Here is a 25,219-nt window from a genome sequence, read left to right on the forward strand (position 1 = left end):
TTGTAAATATTTTAAGGGCAAATATTGCTTCAAGATGACAATAATTCAATTCTGCTGAGATTATGCTTCTTTTATCTGTAAATATTCTTAATAATTGTAACTAAGGATTTGTTTAAATGTTTCATAAATAAAGTGCACTTATAAGAGTTTTGCCATTTTTCACACATGTATACAAACAGTGATCATGCTGCTGTATAAATGCGCAGTTTGAATAAAATAGGAAAGTGTGTATTAAAAAAACACAAGCCACATACATGTATTATTCTTGGTATATTACAACATTTTACATATATTACAAATAAATTGTTGCATTTTAATTGACATCTCATTTCTAGACCCTGAACTATTTATATATAAAAAAAAACGATCTGGATATAAATCTTATTTTTTACAGATTAGCTTTCTCTTTGAACATTTCTTCTCAATGCAACTTCTACTATCTTAATATTAATATTTACATGCTAAACTTTGATTCGCGACTGTGTGGCTCAGGTGTAGCCGTGCGAATGCCGAGTTACACCTGACTACATTCTCCGTCATCTTGCTCTGAAAACTCATTATGGGCCCATTCGGCCATGGATCGGTTGATCCCCTCCAGTCTGTCGCCGCTGTGGTCTCCAGGACTCAAGTAGCGCATGACCTCGTCATCATCTAAGCACCATCCCGTCCAGTCCACGTTTTCACCGTCCAGAAACACCAAACTAAAGGATCAGAACAGAAAATTAGAAAGTTATTTCATGTTTTTTTCATAATTCCATCAGAATGAATTAAAATTAGAAAAAACTCAACATTTTTGTTGAGCAAACAAATTAAAATTATTCAAATATGTGGTATCCGAGTGTTCTAGTCTGATGTTCCGATGGCAAATATGACTGTGCAACCACTGAATGAATTATTAATTTTTATATGGGGTCAAACGATAACAGAATGTTAACAGTAGATCTCATGAAAACAGGTCAAAATAGCTTACTTGGCAAATTTTTTTCAGACTCAACACTCATATTGATCTAAATAATGTAGCCAGAATTAACCCGTTTATCAGTTAAGTAGGTGTTTTTACTCATTAAAATTTAATTATAATGCACAAATTGCAGACAAGTCTTTAAGAAAATCCTCAAAGAAATACGTTTTGCTAAAAAACATCACTTCTTTAATTTGATATATGTTAACCTGTATTTTAAAAGATTTTTGTAATAAAAAGAACATGTTTCATAATAAGAAAAAAAACACCTTTAAAAGCTTATAGTTACAGAGAATTGTGGTTAAAAACATGAACTAAAAGAAGTTTCCATTTTGACAAAACAGCCTGTCAGATACCAACTATGACAATTCATTTCAACATCTGCTGATAAAAACAACTCCGTCACATGATTTGAAAAGAATGATTAAAGTCTGATCAGGAGTAAGATACATTTAAGAGCTTTCAGAGAACTTGACCCACATTTTTTGCATACTGCACATGCAAGGAATGACAGGTTGCTGCAAGAAGTTCAGATAGTGTCATGAAATCTTTTAAAACTATTAAAAACACTTCATATTTTGTCTGAAACAAAGGTTACAGAAACAGCTGCTTTGTGCACCTTTGACCTTAGGTTTAACAGCATAACCTCTAGAACATTTCACACATTTTAAAGCTTTAAAGATCCAGTCTGCTGATACCACAATGAAGCAGAGAAACAATGAGTCTACCTCAGCTAACCTGACAGGAAGAGAGGAAAAAATATCAAATTAATGTCTGTTATGGGATTTCCTGAGAACAAAACTAGAATGACACTAGAACTTTTCAAAAAAAGAAACTCTGAAGTATTTTTAAGCTTTTTTTTGAAAATTATAGTGAATAAAAGCATTATCAATTAGAATTTCTGAGCTTATGCTCAATATATGCCTTTTTGATAAATATTAGTCATATGTATTATGACAGGAATCATAGACCCTTGCAAAAGACGTCATGCACGCCATTGGCCGCGATTTGAGAGTCAAGAACAAGTCTTTTTGATACATCCACCGGGTAAACTATTATTAGTATTAAAAAATCATGAAATAATAGAAAATAATAGAAAAACTCCAAATTCTATCCTTTCATTTAACTGATTTCTGCAAAATGAAGATAGAAAGATCCAGGCTTTGGTCCCCTTATGGCTAGACGACTAGGCAGCAGTGTGAAGGATCTGAAGGACAATCAGTGGATTAGGTTCATTGCGCCCCTGCGAATGAAACCTTGACTCCCCATGCTCCTGTCCCACACTCAACCATAAACCATCCATGAAAAAAAGAAATCCTCTTAACCTGTTGTATCCTTTTCGAGGTCAAGGGGTCATCCCTGTTAGGAAGCTGTAGCTCTCTATGGACAGATCTCTAGACTATCACATGGCAGGACGGAATATTTTAAAATTTGGTGTTGTTTTGAAAAGTTTATCATCTTCAGGTTTACTAAGCTTGACATGAAAAACAAGGCTTTTTTATTTTAGTTTTTGCAGTACTTAAACACTTCATTGTTTGTTTTTGTATCAGCTCAGAGTTTAAAAAGAGTTTTGAGATAAATTAGGTCTTTTTTTTCACATGTTGGTGGTCTGTGTTGGTCTATCTGCTCACTCTGGTGACTTCTCTGCAGAAGTCAGAGCACTTGAGGAAAATTAAAAGCCAACCATTAGAGTTATAGTTCATTAAGGGATCTGATATTGACAAACCAACCTGTTCATTGTCGTACTTACTTCCCATCTTTACAATCTTCATCCCCATCTACCAACTGCTCCCTCCATCCTTGACTCACTGCCATGGCTCTGCGTCTCGTCAGCTCCACCTCCTTGCACTCTGGTTCTGGGTCTTTCTTAGTGGGTATCCTGGGAGGTTTGGGGCTGATGGGGCTCATTGGGTAGGAAGGAGGGTAGTACCTCGCGCTCCAAAAGACTGGTTTTAAATTTCGGTCTCTTTTTATCCCGCTTTTGTCCCTTTCCTTTGCTCTTTCCAAAAGGCCCTCCAGTGCTGGGAGTTCTGAATTGGTTTTTGATGGAGGCGGACGCTGAGGTGGGGAGGTTGCATAGAATTTATTGGAGTTTGCACGAAGATTTTCCTGTGTGGGAATGTTGGGGTTAGAAGAGCGTCTCTGAGGCTTCGGTTTGGGCTTTTTATTTTGGAGATCCTCAGTTTCTGAAGGTGTTTGGAGGTCTGGACGGGCTTTGTTTACAAATTGGTCTTGGTTGGACTTTAAGGCGCTCGGCTTGATCACTCTGTGCGGGTCTGAACGGTCTGAACCAAAGCTAGCAGGAAGTGAATTTCTCTTGAAATTTTGGCCGGACTCAGAGTCTGAGGAGCTGTTCGAAACAGCTGGATTCTGTCCTGAAACTTGCGTGGAGGTTTGTTGAGGAAGAGGTGGAATAGAGTTGAGTGACCTCCTCTTGCGAAGCTCAGGAGATTTCAGTTGTTTAGAGGACCAACCAGGATCTATAGACAACCCTTCTGACTGACTTGAGTTTCTGTTTCCATCCTGCACTGCAAGCCGCGAGTTGGAATCTTTCCTCTCTAGGATTTTCCGTTCTAAATCTGACCTCAAAGACCCCCATTTTTGGAACTGCTGATTGTAGTTGAGTTGTAAAGTGCTTTCTTCCTCTGTTGGGTAGTCAACGTCTGGAAGTTCATCAATCACTCTGGTGTATCGTCTCAGAGAGCTGTTTCTTACTGAATGTCCAGGTTTACGGCGAGTGAATTGATCCGAGTTTGGGGCGGACTCTTCTCTTTGGTTCCACATGCCGGTGGTCGCCTTCTCAGGCTCTGTCATTTTGTTTTCCTCTTTCTGTGGATTTCTACATGAAACGTCCTGCTCTTTATGGTTTGGTTGTCCTCCTCCAATACTCCTGCGTCCTGATTTACGGATTTGGTTCAACTGCAGGGAGTTCTGGAGTAGTTGTCCAAAGGAGTTAGTCCATGCCTCTTCAGAGGGTAGTTCTAGTTCTGCTTTGTGAGACCCATTTGTTGTATTGTTAGGAGGTACTTTAATCTCTATGTCCTCACTTTTAGTGACATTTTTGGCCTCCACCTGTTGTACTCTTAAACCCTCCAGTCTGTTGGTCTCCAGCTCTCTCAGGTTCTTCAGCATTTCCTGACAATGATAAACATACATTCAATAAAACATTGTTGCAGCATTTAAGTGAGCATTGCTTTTCTGCTTAGAATGGCTAGAAACAAAAAAAACAAAAAACAAACAAAAAAAAAAAAAACAAAAACAAAAAAAAAACAGAGCAGAAGTTATTCTTGGGAATTTCATGTAAAGAAGAAATGGATTTTATTGTGGTTTCAAACATCCCACAATACATCCAAACTGAAACAATGCCCTGAATTTAGAGAACAAAAACTCCAAATAAAAGTTTAAAAATTACTTTTAAGACACTTTATGGAAATTTAGAACACACTTTTTGTCTACAAAAATGATCCTACCTAAAGAGATGTGTTATTTTATGCCTACAGCCAATGCAACTTCGTAGTTATTCATAGATATTTATTAACAGACTCGAAGTCCAAATACAAACACAACAACTATACATAAAATATAGTGAAACATAAAAGACACTCATATAAAATGAAATCACCAGTGAAAGTACCATAAAGTAACAAAATACTGAGAACAATAAGTGATAAAACATAAGAAGTACTAAAGAGGAAGCTTTTAAAAAAGGCATCTGCACTAATACCAAATTGGGGACTGGTATCTACTATATTCATCTGGTATTTACTAAGGCTGGGTTGATATAATCGATTTGAATTGATCTAAGCTTTATAGACCAATAACTGATCCATGAAAATAGATATTAATTTAGCACATAAAACTAAAGTTCGCTAGCTTGATGCTAACGTTTAATAGAATTTCCCATAGGACGGCTAATGCTGACGGTTGATGTAAACAGACGTAGCTGACTAAATTAACATATTAAATACTCAAATAAGCATATATTTTACAGTCTTTTAAGGAAAATGTTATTTTTAAAGTAACCATTTGCGATCTAAACCACTGGTTTTTTTTGCTCATACTTTCTTCTTCTTCTGGAATGAGGTGTAATGCTATAGCGTAATCGCCACCTAGTGGCCAAACTAAAAAGCCCTCCAGGAGAGGCAGAACAATGTTTACAATGTTAATGATCTTAACATTTTTCTTAGAACTCCTTTTTAGAAACCATGTAACACTTTATGTTAATATAAATAAATTCAAAACATATAGTAGATTATTGATGTACTTCTAAACAAATGAGTCTAAATGTGGAAACAGTGGAAAAATTTAATTGAACTGAGTTGATCGAAAGAATTTAAAAAATCAGAAACAAATCGATCCAGGTTCTGGTTAATCGAATCAAATTGATTCTGTAATTTTTTATTACTAGTATATCCCGGAATATACTTTCTTATATTATTTAATTTTATGTAACTTTTTTCAGAGGGAATCTTAACTAATGGGGGAGAATCTGGCTACAATTTTTATTTAAGATTCAATTTTTAGAAGAAAATAGAAAACAAAAATGTTCACTTTTTAGAGTAATTTCTTGGAATTGATCCTTACAAATCTAAAAAAAACAATAATCCATCTTTTCTTCATACCATAAATGTTGAATTAAAAAAAAGAGTTTCAGTGGTTGAATTCACCTTTGCCTCATTGATGGTGGAGACCCACTTGGAGCAGTTTAGTGATGTGCTGGCGACAAAAATGAGGACGTTCATCACACTCTGCAGCTCACCCACCTCCACCAGAAGAAACGAACCTACGGGAGGCCGACAGACAGATCTGAGATGACATGACGTTTCGTTTTGGTCCACCTTCAAGAAGGGGGAGAGCGAAACTCACAGCCGTCCTTCAGAGCAATGCACTCGATCCTGTCCAGGGCCAGAGGAGGTCGGACCACCTTCAGACCCTCGCCTCTCTTCTGGATTTTAGTCAGAAGAATAACATCTGAGAAAAGTAGAGCTACCACCTCAAGCTGCGTGGAAAGAGAGAAGATGGGAAAATAAAAAAATGAGTTCAGATCGAATCAATATTTTTAAGTGTTGAATCTGAGAGCTCAGGATAGGCTCACCTTTTGATCCTTTCTGACTCGAACCTTCAGGTTCTCCTCCAGCAGAAGTTTACGCACCACTTCAGGACTCACACCTCTGATGGGGCATTCAAGATTGAACTTGCAGATCTCTTGGACACACTGACAACCATAAATAACAAAAAAAAAACCTACAATGAATGCATTATAGTTTTTTCTTTTCTAAAGGATGCAAACAGCTATTAAACAACATGCAAAAATGTATAATTCAGAAAAACTCCCACTAAAATTAATAATAAAAAAAAACTGCAAATGAAAATCAATACAATAAAAAAAGAGCATGAATATCTTCAGAAACATTACTTTAAATCATGCAATCCTAAAAAAAAGACCAAAAACACAGGTAATTTAAGTCATGCAACGTCACAAAAGGCCGATTACCTTGTCAATTTCTTCATTTATTCCCTCCACCTCGTATCCCTCCACCCTCCTGGCAGAGGTGTACAGGGCGAGCTCGTCATCCTTCTTCTGCATGTAATCGTTGATGCTCTCCAAGAAAACGTTCACGCTGGATAACTGCAGAGGAGCACGGACAGCTGTGAGCGTCCAGTTCAAATGGACCAATGGGAGAGCGGAATCAGAGACTCACCGTGTCTCGGAGTGCCTGCTGCACACGGGGCTCCTCTGTGTGTTTGAGCACTGCCTTGAGCAGCAGCGGGTACTTGGTGATCCTCTGGTGAGGCTTGGCCTGCATGTCCCCCAGCCTCATCCGTTCACCCTGAGCGTGATTCTCCACCCACTGGACCAAGATGAAAAATTATTTAAAATAAAATTGTTTTTTTCAGAAAATGTATAATTAAAACTTTTCATGATGTGAATATCGTTTCAGAAAATGTTAGCCACTGGCAGTAGGAGCTGGAACATTTAATATGGGTGAAGGAGGGGGCAGAAGTCTTTGGTAGGGGGGCAAATGGGAACAGCCATTACAAAAGTATTAAATATCAAATTAAAACAGCAGCTCTTTTAGCTGACGTGCTATCATTAAGGCTTAAAAGAGCTTGTATTATTGACTTTTTTTTAAAACTTTCCATATATTGACTCAAAAATTGGGGAGTTTTTTGCTGAGGGGGCAGCTCCCCCCCATGCTCCCCTGTAGCTCCGCCTCTGGCCACCGTCTTTTGTTTGATTTTCTAAGCTCCTGCTTTTTATTTGCTCCTCAGGGTTCCAAAATAAAAAAGTTTTGGCCAAATAAAATAATTACACTAAACAGAAACGGATCAACGAAAAATCAAAGATAGGGCAAAAGCTGAGAGGAGGCACAACAATTTGAAAAATGTTTGTGCTGCAAAAGCAAATATATTTGTGAAAGCAAAAGAAAAAGTTTTTGAAAGCAAATACTACATATTTTTCTTTGCAAATTATGATTGTTTATTTTTTAAGAATTTACATTGTTTTTGCAATTATCTTAAAACTGTTACTTTTGCTTGCAAATGGTGGCACAAAAATCACTCCATAATATTCCAGAAAAAATTAGTTTCTTCCATTTTTTTATTAGTGTGGCTTTTGTATATTTTAGTGTTAGACTGGTCTTTTAAAAATCATTTTTAAATATTTCATGTGGTAAAATGAGTGAAATAAGAAGTCCGTACAGCAACTAAGAAAATATTTCTCTTTTCTTGATCCTTCACAGAAACTTACAGGTTTTAATTAAATAGCTAAATATCATGTCAGAGACAGATACTAAAACTAACCTCTTTCATTGGAGGTTTACGTTTTGAGTTTTAACGCCAACCTCACAAAGAGGAAGTATAAGCCTTCTCTTTTGTTCTTGACAACTGTGGAGAAAGATTTACTGATCAAAACTTGATTAACCAGTCTAACTTCTTGCTGGTGATTCATTTTTTAATAACGTATAAGTTAAAAAGGAAAAATTCGCCTGAAATTTTCCACTGTTCTCTACACTGGAAAATACAAACTTCAGAAGTCAGTGAAGCTTTGCAAAGCCAGGCATTTCTATGGAATCTGTTTAGAAAACATTTTTTAAGGAAATTATAGATAAAAATGTTGTAACCTTTATTAACTTTTTAAAAATATTTAACCGACTTCATGGTAAAAACGTAATAAAAAAATGTCGCTATAAATGAAATTTGCACCTTTTTTCCTATCATGTTGCACTGCCAGAAGCTCAATATGGTTTTGTTGGAGTGTCTTTAACATTTCCCATAAATGTCCCAAATTTAAATTTATGATGTGGGAACCAAGAACACTGAATCATTTGGGGAAGACGTTGGTGCAAAAAGTGGTTTGTTAGTGAGGAAATAGCTGTCACAGGTCACCCACAAGGTTGTGAGAAACCTCTCCGACTTGCGCAGTGTCGCAGGTTTCACCAGTTTGTCTCACGACTGTCAATTCAGCCGACAACAGTGGTGTGGCTCACATTGTGTCCCAGGATGCATATCCATGTTCCTCTACCTGAATGAAAGTCTGGAAGTGTGGGTTACTCTCCATCTGCCTGCGTGTGAAGTCGAGACTGTTTTCCTCCTCCCAGCAATATTCACGGTAGACCAGGAAGCGTTTTTGGAACTGAAACCAAAATAAAACAAGAGGCAGACGATGAAATTCCCCTCCAGCATTTTGGAAATGTTGGAGATTTCACAACAGATTTGGATGCTGATTCAACAACATGCAATGTTTTTAATGCAAAGGTTAAGCAAACCTTTTTGGCTCAAAATGTAAAATTCTTTTACGATATAAGTTTGTGTTTATTTAAATCTTCAACAAAAGGATGTTTTAGTATTTAATTTTCAACTTATGGAGCACAAACTGAAGTCCAATCCTTGCAGCTCAGTGTGAATTGTCCCTACTTGTGTGCATAGATAGGAAAACTTCAGGGAGTGCATGTGTTGACTGTAACTTGCAGACTGTTGGTTCATACCTGCCGGCAGCCCTCCTCCAGCCCCATGGGGTCAAAAGGTTTTCCTGTTTGCCGTACTTCCTGCACCATGGGGTAAACCACCTCCTGCCAGAACAGCTGGTGTGCTTGTAGGATGGAGGGGAGGTTGTAAAAAAGCTGGTCGGGGCTCACCTGTGACAGTCAAAACAAAACCTTATTCAGTGCGATGCTTTAACTCCCCTGCTCTGAGATTATTTTCCGACATCTGAGTGGAAAAAAAAAATATGCCGCACAGCATGTTCCATCCTAATCACAAGTTTTAGTATGTCTCAGCTCGAGAGGATGTCAGTGGAAAATGAATCTACATGTTTTGATTCATTTCCAGTCAGAGTGAAGCTGTGTGTTGTGCAGACTGACCTCCTGCAGAAATCCACGCTGATGGAGGTGAAGAAGAGCAGCAATCACCAGCTGTGAGAGATACATGTATTTAATTTAAAAAAAAAAACAGCTGAAAACCCCCTTTTCTACAAACTAACACCTCACATCTTTGATGATCTTGAGCTTGTTGATGTAGATGAGCTCAGTGCTGATTAGCTCCCAGAGCGCCTCCTGTTGGTGCCTCTGCATCTTTGACATTGTCTGACAACGGCAGGAGGGTTGAGTCATTAAAGATGTTTAAAATGTATAAAATGTTTTTTTTTTTAAACAAATTTAACCTTAACAACAATAAATCTGTATTTTTCTTTTTCTCTTTGTAGTAAAAATCCAATTTGAACATTTTAAAAATATTTTTAATGGAATAATTTTTAAAAAGTAATAATGAAGGACTTGTTAACATCATAGTTTTTGTGTTTTTCTTCAGAACATTAAAAATGATTAAGTCAGGCACACAGAAAAGAGCTCTTACTGAATGATTTTGCACTAAATCTGTCCAGCTTTTCTCTAGCGTGGCTCCATTACTTTCTTCTCTCCACATCCATTTCAGGCTGACTGGCACAGTGTAGGCCTCCAGCTCCTGCCTCAGCGCATCCAGCTGGCTCTGCAAAGGAAGCAAAAGCAAACTATGATGAAGCTGAAGAGGAAAAAACAGGAAGATCTGATTAAGTTGCTCCACAAAATGTATGCACAGGTTGTGGTTTATGGAAAGTATGCCAGTGAAGTGTGGCTGCACTGATTTAAGTCGGCGGATGGAATTGGAGCGCGTTCATATCTGATTCACAGATGATGAAAATGAGGTTTGATGAGCCAGAAACAACACAATACCTCTGTGGTTTTGTCAGGTCCTGCCGGGCTGAACAGACCCTGCAGGGATGTTCTGGCCTTGGTTCCAGATGAAGTTCCCCTGCTCGCCGTTCCAAAGTCAGAAACAACTTTCTGCTTGGTTTTCCTCTGAAAATCACACACATCAGCTGGTCAGCTTTGAAATTCAAGTGAGAAACAACATTTTTAAAACATGTGGAAAAAAGTTCACTTCAAAGCAAAACGGATTTTTAATGCCTTTTTCACTAAAATATCATTTTTAGTACGATGAAGGTAGAGAGATTCTTAAAGAAAACAAATATTGTGTTTACTCTGTTACATATACAAGGAGTTTAACATAAAGTGACAGTCAAAAAATGTCAAAATTTTTTATAGATGAGGCTTTTTATCCTTGAAACAAGTCAATTATTTTAGAATTTTAGGGGAAAAGATCCAACATTGTTTAGAGAACGTAATTAGATTCATGTTCTAATGATGAAAAAAATCAAACTTTGGTATTTATGGAACACTTTTTCCAAATTATTTGCCCCACAAGAGAGAAATAAATGAAATATATGACAGTGCTGGCTGCTTTGATGAAATGAGAGGAGAGTCTGTAATAAAAAAGCAACTTCAGCTCAAAGACAATGGAAACATTTTCTTTAAGGAAAGATGCATGAGTCCTTTAAAATGCAGCAGTTGGGTGTTTGTTTTTTTTGTTTTTTTTTTTACTGTCCTCTCTAGTAAAATTTGAAACAACTATGGCGAGACCTTCATGCCTCATTGAAGCGTGGGAATCTTTTTTGTTTTACGATGACGAAGAAAAAACAAACATTCCAAACCCAAACAAAAGGAAACGAAAACGAAACAAAGCAAAACAGAAACACAATATTTAAAAAAAAAAAATTGTTGCTCGAAATGATCAAGAAATGTATAGACACAAAGTGAAAGATAACCAACTTTTTTGCTACTTTCTACACAAAAATGAAATGTGGAAACTGTAATTAATGTGTAGATTAAAAACAGTTCATATTTATATAGGAAAGTATACATATATACATTTTAGTAAAAGATTATATTTTTTTTGTGACACACAGAAGTAATATGAGAATAGTTAAGACCTGATTTTTGAACGTATTGGACTTGTTTTTCTCTGCTGACCCCTTGTGGTAGAGGGTGGTATCTGCAGCTGTTTTGCCATCCAGCACATCCGGCTCTCTGCTTTCTGCATCCGCCTGCATCTCCCCATTCACAGAATCAAAACTCTGCACCATCTCCTCCGTGGGTGAATCCGTCCCTCCTCCCCTGTTTGCATACAGGACTTTTGAGGAATAGCTGAGGAGAAACACACGTTTATTTGTGAATACAAGGCATGAAAAAGAAGGACATCTGACATTGGCTGAATGAGATGGGAGTAAAGTGTTTTCTTAGGCTTTTATTTCAGATATATCTAAGATATTAAATAAACAAATGAATTAAACGTATGTTGAAAGTCTTGTGACATTTTTCTGAGGACGGAGGACATATAGAAAGAAAATTAATCTAAAAATGTGCATTCAAATCGCCGTGAGAAGGGAGCAGACATACAAAGTTGCTGTTTAATTAAAGAGCGTATTTGATACATATAAAATACAGGCAGGCCTCCACTTCATTCTGATGCATCCACTTGTACACAAATAAATCTATTAATGTCTTTTGTTTTCCTCGTCTGAACTAGTTTCTAGCTTGTGTGTCTGGATAGCTCTCATATTGCTCACTATTTCTGTTGCACCCTTAATGTTAGATTGGGGTCATGAGGGGCTGTAAGATAGCGGGAGAGCGCGTAACCTTGTGGCTCTCCAGAAACTATGTCCAAAAACGTTTTTTTCTTTTTATTTTGGCTTTTAAAAACGGCATAATCACAATTAAAAGACCTCTGGGAACAATTTTAAAACAGATCAAAGGATGATCGGAGTGGTTAAAAAAGAGACACAATTATTTTTCAGAATAAGAAAATATACACAGATGAATCAAACATCACACAATATAAGAAAAAAATGGCTTGGGAAAGTAAAATATATATATATATATATATATGTATAAAGATGTAGAAAACAACTAAATTTAAAATAAATAAATAAAAACATGAACAATAGGTTATTAAAATAGATAAAATCACTTTTAAGCTTGCGTTCTGAAAGATTTAAGCTCTTGTGTCTTGATAAATAAGATGTCCAGAGATTATAGATTAATATGAAGATTGACGACTTGATAGACAGATAACCTGAGTTAACCCTGCCTTCATCTAACAGTAGCTGGGATAGGCTCCAGCAACTCTATGACCCCCAAAAGGGATTTTCAGCAGATTTTAAAAAATGGATGGATTGATATTATTAGGATTTCTATGTGAAAATATAGCATCTTTTTTAATTTGTACTGTATTCATGTGGAATCCTGTGAAGGACAGTCAACAATGGGCTGTCTGTTTTATCAGCTAACATGCTAGCAAAGCCATATTATAGCTAATTGACTATCAGACTTTAATTTTGAAAAAAAAGAGAGAATTTACTTTGTCATTTTTATATTTTTTTTTCTTGTGTCAAAAGCTCAACAAGAAAACAAACATGAACCTCTTACTAATGTGACCAGATCACACACAAAAAAATGATTTGATAAACAAAACAATTAACAGTTTTAAATCAACTTTAACAACAATCGCCCATATGATGCATTGTTAGTCTAAGAACTGCTCATTTTCCCTTGAATACAAATACAAAGCGTGTACTTCATGGTTTAATGGGGATGTTGACTTTATGTTTTTACAAAATATTCGTGTTCAATTATTCAGCATCCTCATTTCCACCCAGAATTCTCATTTCAAATCAAGTGGCAGGTGGAGTTTCTCAGCTGTGAGAAATCCAAACCCTTCTCCTTTTTGTGTGTTTTTTTAGCAACTAATGCTCACAGGCAAAGACACACTTCATTTATCCCTTAACAAAAGTAGAATGCTCCACCCATGCTCTGTTTGATGTTTTCTTATATCTAAACTGGCAAATCTGGCTTTGTTTTACAGTTTATGTTATGTAATTCTATATTAGGAAAAAAAGCATTAATGGCAGCACTAATAAAACAGTAGATATAAAGGAAAAGTTCTGCAAATGAGCTCCTAAAAGCAAAAGAATTGGCTGGATGCAGCTGCATGACGCTGTTTCTCTGCCTCCTGGATGTATATGAGTCACAGACATGTTGCTACATGCAGCATCTGTTGACCCTCCCAATATAACACTGAAATGATTGATGAGCTCTTCTAGTTTCAAATTAATTGATGCATGAAGCATCTGCCAGATCCTAAGAGTTTGCATTCATTTTTACAACAATACAAATGTGAATATTTCTGCTACTTCTCCTGTCTACAAAACCCCACAGAACTTCTGAACCACCAAGACAAAAACAAAGCAGAAGTCTGGTCGCAACAATGGAAGCAAGCTGGCTGAGGGTTATGGGGAAGTAAGTTAGAAGTGTGTATATTTGACTCGTGAGTCAGTGTTTTTTCGCCCTTTTGCAGGCCGCACTGACACACCGAGCCCGGCTCAACTGGTAACTGAGCTAGAGTTTTGCACAGTTTCACATCTCCCTTTACACAGATATGCAGACTCTATTGTCACTCCAGGAATCAACTTGCAGCACATCATACTGAAGCTTTTCCCCTTTGAAGAACTGATCCGGACTTCCAGGAAGCTGCTGCGTCTCAGCCAATCGCCTACCAAACTTCAGCCAAAAAAATGGCTGTTTGATCCAAATTATGCTTTCCTTCAAAAGATGCAACTTTGAGTCACCAGTTCGACAATTTAAGAGTTTGTCATGGCAGCAACGATGGAAGCACAGATAAAAAAACTAATACTTCACTGATGTTTTCATAGTTTACAACCAGGAGTGACGGCAGGTCATACCTGTTCACAGACGCACTCCAATGCCTACCATACTTTCCCCCAAAAAACGTCAAAATAAAGTTCCAACAGCTTGATCCATGTAAATAAAACTATTATTCTTAATGGAAGACTTTCCTACCAAATCTACACAAACAAATCAAAGCCACACAGAAGTGAAAATAAACAGAAATGTGAATTAAAAGAAGGACTCACACAACACCGTTCACCATCACCACTCCACTCCAGCTTATTCTGAAACCAGCACCCGATAAAACCAGACGGCTTACCTGTGTTTGGTTGGGTCCATTTTGATTCACGCACTCATCTTTGGTTTCTCTCTGCTTTCTCCTCCTCTCCTCTCTCGGCTGTGATAGGTCCCTCCCTGTCTTCTTTCACCTGCACCCTGCTATCTGCAACTGGCTGGACTGGAACGACTGGATTCTGCAGCCAGCGAATGCCTGTTGGTGGCTGGTTAATGTGTTGCAGAGCAAACCCCTAATGGAGCAGCGGCAGTGACTCACCTCTTTGATTCGCTGCACCTTCTCGTCATTCGGGTTTATTGATAACTCAGGCAGAAAGGAGGAAATCATGGTAAGAAGAGGATGTTCTCATGAAAGGGCTTCTGCTTCTCACACGGCAGCGTGACCGATCTGAAATCACCTGGAAGTCAGGCGTTTGGTGGCAAAAATGAAGAGCTGAGAGGTCGGAGGGCGAGGAAACAAAAGATCACGGCGGGTTGAAGGAGACATCTGCGGTCAAATCAGGAGGAAGTGGGAGAGCTTTTCAAATGTTCAAGGTTGGAATGCAGACTGGCAGCAGGCACCGTTCAGCTCACCGTTCTCTGCTTTTTATGGAACCCACCTCCATTAAAAACACAGGACAACACAACCTTTTTTACTGCAAAGTTTATTGATAAAAGTTTATAAAAACAGCAGAAATGTGCATTAAAATCACACATTTTTGGACTTTGTGGTTAACACCTGAATGTGCAGATTAAACTGGCACAGCAGGAGCTGCCAGGTGGAAGACCAACCGACACAAAAAGGCGTGACCTGGTTTTTGTTGTTTTTCACAGCAGGCAGGAATAATGCTCAAATGATGGGGCTCACAGGAATGCTAATGTGCCTGGGAAAAGCCTGCGAGGCTCAGCTGGGTCTGTCCGTCGTTTCACACAACAGTCGACAACAAACATTGCAGTTTATAATAAAGTACATCGTGATTTTACATTAGAAAAAGCAGGTGCTGCTTATCAAACATTAACAATAGAATTTATGACACTGGTTAAAAAGTCACCATTTAATGAAATTGATTTTTAACAGTAGATACTTCTTAAAAGAAATGAAAAAATATCTCACAAGTTACTTTATTGTCTTGTATGTACTTAAATATTGCACAATTACATACTATACTGGAATGTTTGCTTTAAAGAAGTCCTACTTTCTGTGATGAATCATTTCCCAGAAGCCCTGCAGGTCTGCTGGTTACTGTAGAAACCTAAACTCTGTCTCTCAAATGTTTTCTGGTTTTAAAGCTTAAAGCTGCCGTTTTTTTTTCTGTAAAACACTTGTCTCCAGTGTGTGAAAGGTTCACATAAATAAATCTGCTCTGCCTGACCCTGATTGTTGAAAACTCAGCATCTCTGAGCAGACAGTAAAAGGCAGTAGAGTTACAGCACATCTGCAGCACCGTCTCACGTTCAGCTATTTTCTCCTGCAGGGAAGCGCATCTTAAACATACATCACCTGTTTTATGAAAAGGCACCATTTTGATCAACAAAATGTACAAATATTTCCTCTGGATTTACAAAATCTACACTTTTAATTTGCCAAGAAAAATGTAAATCAGCTAAAAAATAATTTCCTGGTTAAATACTTTGTGTGTTCGAACACGGTGATCCCCAACCTTTATTTTCACAGACCAGCCTGTACAATGTTAAAGTAGGCGTCCAGATTTTTTTTATTTAGCTTCCAGTGTCTCTTAACCTCTAAATCAGGGGTGTCAAACTCAATCGCACAAGGGGCCAAAACCCAAAACACACCTTAGGTCACGGGGCGAACAGAGTAAACATTTATTGAACAAACTAAAACTAAATTTTTAAAACTTTAAAACCGTAACTTTTTTACATAATTATAAACTAGATATATAGCAGTACTTGAGATAATACTAGTGTGAATGCTGTAAGCTGAATTTGGCCACTGAAGATGCTAGCGCTGATAGCTGAAGATGCTGAAATTGATAGCTAAAAACGATAGCTGAAATCACTGTAGCTAATAGCCAAAAACCCTGATACTGATAGCCAGCTAAAATATTAGCTAAATGCCAAATTAGCCTAACAAACTAAAAAAATAAAACTTAGGTTAGCCAAAACAGCTAGAATGTAGCTGAATATTAGCTAAACTCCAAAATAGCCTAAAAAATCTTAGAAAATGCTAAAACAGTCCAAAAAGCTAACTTTTAAACGTAAATATGAATAATAAAAAGGCAGGAATTTTATTCCAGAATAAATCAACTTCAACTTTAAATAACTATCAATATTTTACTCTCCATAAAAATATATTTTGTTAAAATTATAAAAGTTAGTAAGCACAAGATAACGTAGTGCCATTAATAACAATCTGGAGGGCCGGTAGCAACACAAACTGGAGGGCCAGATCCGGCCCCCGGGCCTCGACTTTGACACATGCTCTAAAATATCTGCGGCTGCTTTAAACTTTATTTATACTCCAGATTTGATGTAGGACCCATTGAAATGTGATATAGATTTTCCCTCAACTACAACAATCAAAGCAGAAGCTAAAAAAGGAAAAAAAAAGGATGCCAACTTCATCCACATCTGATTTTTAAGGTGCAACGTATATATACAAAAAAAAAAAGGTATTGTGTGAGTAACTTTATTAGCAGCCTCCTTAAAACATTGACAGCCGGTTGCTGAATATAAAGTATTATCATTACTGTCTGTGGGAACAATAAATCCATATTTGGAGGAAAGATTCCTGGTTTTTGTCTGTTAAATGCCGATTTATTTATTTTTTCTTTGAAGTTAAAGCCTCTTCTTCAGTCTTTTCTGTGAAAAAGAAATTTTCCAAATATTGCTAACTTTGCTAGCTTGGAGACTTTATAAAAAAGTAATCGATGTATTCTCAAAACATGATCGAGTGATTTAAAATGCATCAAGAATAAGTTGTGTGTAGTGGGGAGAATCCAGTAGTTTTCCAAAATAAAACAGAATCAGATTCTTAATAAAATTCTTTTTTTTTTTTTTTTAAACTCTGCAGCCCGGAGGTTGGGGACCACTGTTCTAATGTACACTTTTTTTGGATAAACAGCAATAATATATCTAGTAAAATACACTTTTAGAGTTTCCCATGAAACTAAAACTAGTTCGTACTTTTACATTTTTTTTTAATGTCTGGCTGGTTAAAAAATGCTGGTGGATTTCTTTTTAAAGGAGCAGTTTCTGTGTGTTTTCTGCTGTAAGCGCAGTGAGCTGTAGCTTAAAAATCAGGAGTGTTTCATCTCAGTATTAATGTTTTATATATAAAAAGAAGCTAGAGATTAGAAGAACGATACTGACCACATATGTGAATTTTTTTCTGAGTCCTTCTCATTGAAAAGTTCATAGTGAAAGCTTGGCTGGGTGAGAAAATCCTCAGCCGCTCGTATGCTGTTGCACAGTCTTGCTTGCAGCACCCTAGCACTCTATCAAGCCATCCGTGAAGAGGAAAACGATACTTGGTTTCAAAGCTTTCTAAGTAGCTCTGCAGGCACTCTAGGATCAGTGAATGCTGTACTTTGTCTCCAGCTCCTCGGCCGTTCCGCCCAGGTGCATCTGTCTCAGTTTGTCCAGGAGCTCCTCCATCAGCGAAAGGTGCAGCATGCCACCTCGACCCCCTCCAGCTGCGTGGGAGCCTTGCTCGGCCCACACCCGCAGCATCTGGTAGTGAGCTTCCCGGCATTGTCGGTGATCCATTTCCGCTTGTTCGATCACCGTTTCCCTCACGCCAAGAGAACGCACCAGTTCCTTCACTCGCGGGACAGGAACAAAGTTCAGCACCGTGTAGATCAGGTCCGGGACTGCAGGGGAGGGAGATCGGTGTTAGGATAGATGAAATTTAGTTCCAAATCAAAACCACCAACCCGCTGTACTTACTCCTTATTTCTAGCGGGACACAGTCAGGCAGGTTTTGCAGGCCTTGCTCCTCCACAGGGCTTTGAGGAACACTTTCTACTTGGCTCTCTGTAGAGTCCACATCCACAAACAAATGTTCCTAAAAAGAGAAAAGATACAACTGTCACTTTTTTACAAAGCTAAAGCAACACCAATGCAAACAGTTTTACTTACGCTGATGGAACTGTCTCTCGGTTGAATGCCATGACTCGGCATTTTCTTCTTTACAAATCTTTTCGTGAATATGAAGGTGATGAAAACCCCCAAAGCCACCATGACGAGACCCACAGTTGTAATGGCAGCAATAATAGCAACAACCGGAATGTCCGAAGGCTCAGGAGCTTCAAAAGAAACCAAAGAGATGAAATGTTAGTAATCATCATCCGAATGGTCACAACTTTAACCTTCTCCAAAAAAATATCTAAAAATCATCACAACATCTTGGAGTCAGAACAGGAAAGACTGCATATCTAGAAACATGTCAGAGAAACTATGTTTTAGCATTACACAAAGTCAGTCCCTCCAGGATTTCACGATGACACAGATTCCTGCAACTTTATCTCAATGATAAAACTTCATCCGATCGCTCTGAATCCACCTTTAAACTGTTCCTGCTCGTCATAAAGGCCATCAGTCTAACCAATCAGACGTGCCGCTACGCCGTGATTTAACGTCCCCACTTCCTTGAGACGATGATGTCAACATGGCTGATAACATCTCCCATTTATCAACAAAAATCTCAGCTAAAGACAGAGCTCAGCAGTTTCCAGTCATTCTTCATGACAGTGGAGGTGAACTGTTGTGTTCTTTAAGTTGTGTTGGAGCACAAACAAAAGTGAAAGATTAAGAGAATTTTTCCATACGTGGAAAACAGCTAAAAGTCGTGTGCAAAGAATGCAGATGAGTGAATTTATCGCGAGGGGTTTGATAAAAATCTAATTCTTTACGTGGAATATAAGATCATTTAATAAGATTTAAGGGACATGTTTTGCGTCAACTTGATAGAAGACCTCGTGATCTATTAATAAGGAAATGTAAACAAAAACACTAAATATGCAAATTATACAATTATAAAGTATTAAAACATATTAACAGGCATATTTAAATGTAAAGTTCAATTTTAACAAATTAAAAAAAATGTTTTCTAATAAAGTATTTGTTGTCTAATCCATTTTTTTGACTTAGGAAATAAAAAAAAATAAATTAATTATTAATAATTAGAAAAGAAAAAGAATTATGGTTAAATGATCAGCAGCAACATATAACTGAAAAGTAGACTAAAATAAAATGTTTAAGATAATTAGAACTTTTTTGTTACATGTTTTATTTAAACAAAGGAAAACTAATAAAAGTGTTAACTTTTTTTTCTCTAGTAAAAAAAATGCTTTTGCTTTAAAATAATGTTTGTCATTTTTGAATAAAATAAACATTTTGCTTTTATTTCTTTATAATTGTTTACATTTTATAATTACCCTTTCAATAAACACAAACTGCATTTTAAAATAAGACATTGTTACATGAGGATTTTTATTGGGGTTACTTACAATTTCACCAGAAAAATATTATATCACTTTAAAATTCCTATAGCTTTATTACCGTGGAGTAATTATATCCGGTCCTCCAGATCATTTTATTTTATTATTAATAATGATCCGATGACATCTTGATAACATTGAAGCAACACTATGATCATGGAGGCTGAGAGATCAATTAGATTGACTTTTAGCTTCTTTATTAAACATGTAATTTCACATCACTAGGATGTCATCATCCTCCTGCTTCCTCTCACTCATGGGGCAGAAAAAAAACCATAAACGGATAAAGTAATTAAGGACAATATTGAGTAAATCAGCTTGAAGACAAAACACAGAGCAAAGAAAATGAAATGATTTGAGTTCTTTTTGCTAACAAAAATAAGCTATATTTTATTTCCAGGTTTTGTTTTGTTTGGCAGCATGTTCATGTTTGGATCATTTTGACAGGATATCAAAATCTTTTGGGATATTTATGAGTGAAATTTGTCAAATCAATGAAATTTAAGCGTTTTTTTCTTTTAATGTGTAGCTTTTATAACTTTGACAAAAGTTTTTTTATGGAGAGTAAAATATTGAAAGTTATTTAAGATTTAAGATGATTTATTCTGAAATAATATTCCTGCCTTTTTTAAACTCTATATTTAGATAAAAGTTACTTTTTCAAAGTTTTGAAAAAAAAAATCCTTTTAGTGTGTTCAATAAATGTTTATCTTGTTCAGGCATTTTTAGACAAACTTTTTAGAAAACAATTCAAGCTTTCTGTGCTACAACAATCCTAAAACATGTCCTAAAGATCCTGGAGAGACTGAAAAACCACCATCCAAAAACCCCCAACGTTTATTTTAAATATAGTCCTTGAAGGCTGCAGAGGTGGAGGATTTTTCCCTCCTTTCATTTGAGCAACTCAATTAAAGAAAAAGATGTCAACAAACTTTATTATTTGGTTTCATTTGTCATACAGGTCAGTTAAACTAATGTTTAGCTGGTTCCTGCTCTGACGCAATCACAACAAACAGGAAAAAGGACACTAAAAAGAAACAAAACACATAAAACAAACAAGAACAGCAAAATTCCATCCCGTTGGTTCATTAGAATAGAAAGCATAGATCCAACTAAACTATTGAAGGTCATAGTTAAAGCTTGTAAACAGACTGACGATGCTCCAGTTTGAAAACTCTGAGGAGAAGTCATTGTTCTGGGGTGTAAATGAGCATCTTTATACATGTGTGCAAATGATAAATGTTCTGTGTAACTGCTTTACAAAAGAGGAACTGGAAGAAGTAGAACAAACAAAATTATTCAATCTACAACACAGACACTAAGAATACAAAGAGTGGATAATAAACAGTGATACATCATAGGGCTGGGCCATAAAATGACAACAATATATATTATCGCCTGATATAGGGAAAAAACTGTATTGTGATATAAAAAAAAGCCCAAGTACATCAGAGCAAAACTTTCATGTCAGTGGGACCAACTCACGTTTTGTTGAAGGGGGCATACAGAGATGTTGACACTCCTTTGAGCAACTGTGGAGAGCAAAGTGGATGTTTAACACGGGGAGAGGAAGGAGCCAGTTATCAGAGGAAGTGCTCAAACCAAAGTGGTGGCATGAGTTTTCAACATCTAGAGCGAAAAAACACTTCTGCTTCAATTCCACCAAAATCTGCGACAGAAGCAGATTAATGAACGTCTATGAACAGGAAGTTAGAGGTTTTGGGGAGTTGGGTTTCCATTTTTCTGAAAAAGTTCCTCAGCTTTCTTTTCTGTCTTTAATACAACTGTCAAAACAATATATTTTTAATATTTGTTTATTCTATAAATCTGGACATTAGACTAGGTTCTTTTTGTGTAAACCTAGTCGGCACTAAACTAAAACATTAAATAAAACAAACTGCAGTTGAGCAACTATCATGTGATATACCAATACTGTGTCACAACTTCTCTCCAGTATTGCTAGCAAGAGGAAAGAATGAACTAAAATCGGAATTAAGCTGCAAGTTTCAGTTCTGAAAAGCAGCTTCCCTAAATTAGACCCAAAAACGGCAACACTGCATAAACAAGGGGCTAACTAACGCACATAACTGTGGTGTATTTACCTTTCACATAGTTTGCAGATCCCTTTTACTCTGTAGTGGCCATCTTTACACGCACACACAGTGTTCTTGTCTCGTGTACCTGCGTAAAAAAGAAGATATTTTAGACTGAACACAAAACAGATGTCTTTCTAAAACTCACTGATCTTTAGACTTACACGTCTGCTTTTCTTTCTCATCCGGACTACACTGTGAACATTTGAGACACTCGAATGCTTCCGAGTCTATTTTAGATTTGTAGTAACCATCCTCACAGGCACATTCGGCATTCTTGTCTCTTCTACAGGGTGACACCTCAACTTCATGTTTCCTTTCTGCAGGCAAGTCAAGAAAAGCACAAAAATAAATCCACTGAAGCATCAGCCGAGGCTTTGAAAGCTACAAAAAGGTAAAGCTGCTGTACCTTTGCAGGATTTGCATCGGAAGCAGTTGTGGTAAACGTTTATCTGGTCCATGTATTGTCCAACAGGACAAGGCGTGCAGTTACTCCTGTGGCCCTCAACATAGCATTCATGCAACAGCTTAAAGCCTGAAAACACAAAGAAATCACACATAAAAACAAAATAAGACTTTAAGAACTCACTGAGCAATATTGTTGATGTGCATCATCTTTTCGGAGTATAAGTTGCAGGATTTTGGCAGAATTTGGCCGAGAGTGTTACTTATACTCTGTGTGACTTAAATGTTTTTGTTTTTTTTCAAAATAACTAAGTTCATGGGTTCCTTATTTTCCCACCAACAATCACTAGAGGGCGCTGCAAGTGTGTATATCAGTATTTGCTACAATGCAGAAAAAGAAGCACCACTCACCAGGCTTGGCAGAGTTGCTCAAAAGCGCCACAGAGAATAAAGAATTCTATGGATTTAGTGAGGTGAAATGGTATAAAGAGATTAGCTCTTTATGCTATGTTATCTGAATAATTGTACATATGTTGCACTAATATCCTAGACACTCAATTTCTCTTGTTTCACGAAGCTAAACAAATACCAATTTGCTACTGTTAGTTGTAAAGCGTGCATATATTCAGTCTATTATTATCTATTTTGTAATTAGGATTTGCCTTTCGAGATAAAATGTTCCTGTATTTTGTTAAATACATTTCCCCCAAAACTGTGTTCTTTTCTTCTTATGAATTATGGATTTCTTGGCTTCTGTGACTTATACCCCAGAGTGACTTATAAGGTGGTAAAAAAAATATGGTGTATACGGTACCTGAGGGGCATTTATTGCAACATATGTTATTCTCTGATAGGTAGTCCCCTGTTGGACACTCCTGCTGATTTGGTTCTGGGACACCATTACCAATTGTGCACTGAAACAAAACATATAGCATTATGATGCTTTATTTTCCACAGAAAATGATCTCTTCACATATTGTATCTAAATACTTTTTATTAGATGCTTTTTTGTATTTAATTACCATGAGAAGCAGCAAGATTCCCACACAGGCTTTTTTGTTCCATGTTCTTTGGAGCCCACAGCCCTCCATGTCAAGAAGTTTCCTCAGTCCATTTGATGCCACCTAGAAAATAATACAATATATAAGCGTATTATAGTTTTCTAGCTGCTTCTGACATATATTTTTTAAATGCTGTGGAGTTTAAAACCCCTCTTCAATAATTTTTTGATCTATTTTAAAAGTGTTCCCAGTTGTCTTTCAATTATGATTATGCTATTTTAGCCAAAATAGACAACTGTAATAGTTATTTCCTAGGAGATAGTTTCTGCAGAGTGGCAGGAGTTCATTAAAAATTCACCTCGTAATTGTAGGTGAGACCATTGGTCGGGAGTAAGCCTGCCCTCAGTTCCCATCATCCTTTTGTTTGCACGCTAGCTTAAAGCCCTTAACAACCCCAAGCTGACATTACAGTGCAACAAAAATGGCGAGTAATATCAGAGCTATCCAGCTGTACACTTCTGAGCCAAATACCAGTTTAGTCTAGCAAAACGGAGATGTACATGGATCTGTTTGTCTGCATTTGGATGCATCAGAATGAAGCAGAGCAGGGAAGCTTATGGCTTGCTTTTGATGGATAATGTCACATTTAAAAGCTTTTCCCTACTATATTTTTTCATATGCTCCTGAATAACAGCAATTTGAATATAGAAATACTCAGAAACACAATTTTAGGCTTAATTTTCTTTGTATAAATCATGACAAAAATGCTACAATAATGTTAAAAACAAAATTGTACCCCAATTGGAGTGTCTTTTAATACGATTTACTGCAGGACAACAAAACTAAACTTGGCCACTTGGTTGCGAAACCTTGTGTAAAGCGGTAACCTACCTAAAGGGAAGAACATAATGATAACCCATTTGGTTTAATGTAATTGTACAGTATAGAACATTCACTTTAATTGCATTTCACATATTTTTAAATCAATAAGAATAGCATTCATGCAGATAACTCTCCTGTCAGAGAGGATGTGGCCTCCTTCATGTACTCAGTTGTGGTTTTCTCAGCAGGTTTATGCATAAAGAGAAACTAACTCGACAACAGGTAAGACTGAAACTCTTATTTTAAATTATTTAGACCAAAAAAATGTTCATTTAACGTGTTTAAAATTGAGAAAATTAGGATTTTTAATGAGGGTAAAACGAGTCCACCGTCTTTAAATGCAGTTAGATTAATGCGCCACTTGATTTGCAGTTGTACAACTTCTCGCCCAAAAGCGGCCCAAATTGTACACAAAAAATCATTTTAAAAAATCCACGTCGAGTACTTATTGTCATGACACTGAAGAGTTACATCAATACTTTGAAAAAACTTTCATGTGTGCGCAAACGTCGACGTGCTCTAAATCTATACCCGACCGATCTACTTTTTTGTGTTTCGGTTTGAGCTCACCACGTAAACGCCCACGGGCCGATATGAATCGACTCTTCCTACAGACGTAGGTTACTCTCACTCACCTGGACGAGCGCTGACTCTGTCAGAGAAGGTCTTTATTCTTTTTAATCGTTATTTTAAAATAGTTCAAATAATCGTCTTGTTCCTTAAAGTTGAGCGGTGTCAGGGCAGTTGTTTCGACGAAGAGTGAGAACTGCGGGGAGGCGGACTCAGACGGGAAGTTGCTGCGTCACGAGCGCATTTCAAGGAATGTGATGCAGTTGGAGAGAAGGCCCATGCAGGCCGCCGTACAATCTGAAGAGACGCGTGGGAGTAACTAGTCTGCATGTGCCTGACCTGACATGTCAGCTCATTAAGAATCCACACAGGTGACCAACTTTGAAGGTGAAAGGCCAACATGAGGAGTCACACCGTCTGAAAAAAGAAAAAAAAGTTCTCCCAGAAGCAGCCCCTCACTTATAGCTTCCCCCAAAAAACAATAAAAGTTCTAAAAAAAAAAAAAAAAAAA

General features: G+C 37.1%; 2 protein-coding genes across 3 annotated transcripts; both read right to left on the reverse strand.

The window, feature by feature from the left end:
- Nucleotides 1-106: 106 nt before the first annotated feature.
- plekhg6 (pleckstrin homology domain containing, family G (with RhoGef domain) member 6) lies at nt 107-14,498 on the reverse strand. 2 transcript variants are annotated; one of them, XM_024267747.2, is made up of 15 exons: nt 14,342-14,495; nt 11,268-11,481; nt 10,171-10,296; nt 9,815-9,946; nt 9,451-9,546; nt 9,325-9,375; nt 8,950-9,099; nt 8,487-8,597; nt 6,664-6,813; nt 6,456-6,590; nt 6,057-6,176; nt 5,828-5,960; nt 5,629-5,744; nt 2,712-4,096; nt 107-701 (listed from the first exon to the last, which is right to left on the reverse strand). In XM_024267747.2, the coding sequence occupies exons 1-15, from the start codon at nt 14,359-14,361 to the stop codon at nt 515-517; spliced, it is 3,126 nt and encodes a 1,041-aa protein (XP_024123515.1). In that variant the 5' UTR covers nt 14,362-14,495; the 3' UTR covers nt 107-514. The 2 variants fall into 2 exon arrangements, with proteins under 2 accessions (XP_024123515.1, XP_036071969.1); XM_036216076.1 differs by lacking the exon at nt 107-701 and adding an exon at nt 2,099-2,622 and having other exon boundaries at nt 14,342-14,498.
- Nucleotides 14,499-16,929: 2,431 nt separating this feature from the next.
- tnfrsf1a (tumor necrosis factor receptor superfamily, member 1a) lies at nt 16,930-25,178 on the reverse strand. The gene is made up of 10 exons (XM_024267848.2): nt 24,774-25,178; nt 23,278-23,379; nt 23,070-23,169; nt 22,260-22,385; nt 22,015-22,170; nt 21,860-21,938; nt 21,243-21,289; nt 18,397-18,563; nt 18,205-18,322; nt 16,930-18,128 (listed from the first exon to the last, which is right to left on the reverse strand). Exons 2-10 carry the CDS (start codon nt 23,344-23,346, stop codon nt 17,830-17,832), a joined length of 1,161 nt encoding a protein of 386 aa, XP_024123616.1. The 5' UTR covers nt 23,347-23,379; nt 24,774-25,178; the 3' UTR covers nt 16,930-17,829.
- Nucleotides 25,179-25,219: the final 41 nt, after the last annotated feature.

This window comes from Oryzias melastigma, linkage group LG16, assembly GCF_002922805.2.
Source record: "Oryzias melastigma strain HK-1 linkage group LG16, ASM292280v2, whole genome shotgun sequence".
Taxonomy (NCBI): domain Eukaryota; kingdom Metazoa; phylum Chordata; class Actinopteri; order Beloniformes; family Adrianichthyidae; genus Oryzias; species Oryzias melastigma.

Bases quoted from the DNA above. Each gene is read 5' to 3' on its own strand.
- plekhg6 (XM_024267747.2), bottom strand. From the start codon at position 14,361: ATGGACCCAACCAAACACAG. The intron at 11,482-14,341 runs GTAAGCCGTCTG...GTTTCTCCTCAG, and splicing joins ATGGACCCAACCAAACACAG to CTATTCCTCAAAAGTCCTGT. The intron at 9,100-9,324 runs GTCAGTCTGCAC...TGACTGTCACAG, and splicing joins AGCGTGGATTTCTGCAGGAG to GTGAGCCCCGACCAGCTTTT.
- tnfrsf1a (XM_024267848.2), bottom strand. From the start codon at position 23,346: ATGGAGGGCTGTGGGCTCCAAAGAACATGGAACAAAAAAGCCTGTGTG. The intron at 23,170-23,277 runs GTAATTAAATAC...GTTTTGTTTCAG, and splicing joins GAATCTTGCTGCTTCTCATG to TGCACAATTGGTAATGGTGT. The intron at 18,323-18,396 runs GTAAGTAAAACT...TTCTCTTTTTAG, and splicing joins CGAGAGACAGTTCCATCAGC to GAACATTTGTTTGTGGATGT.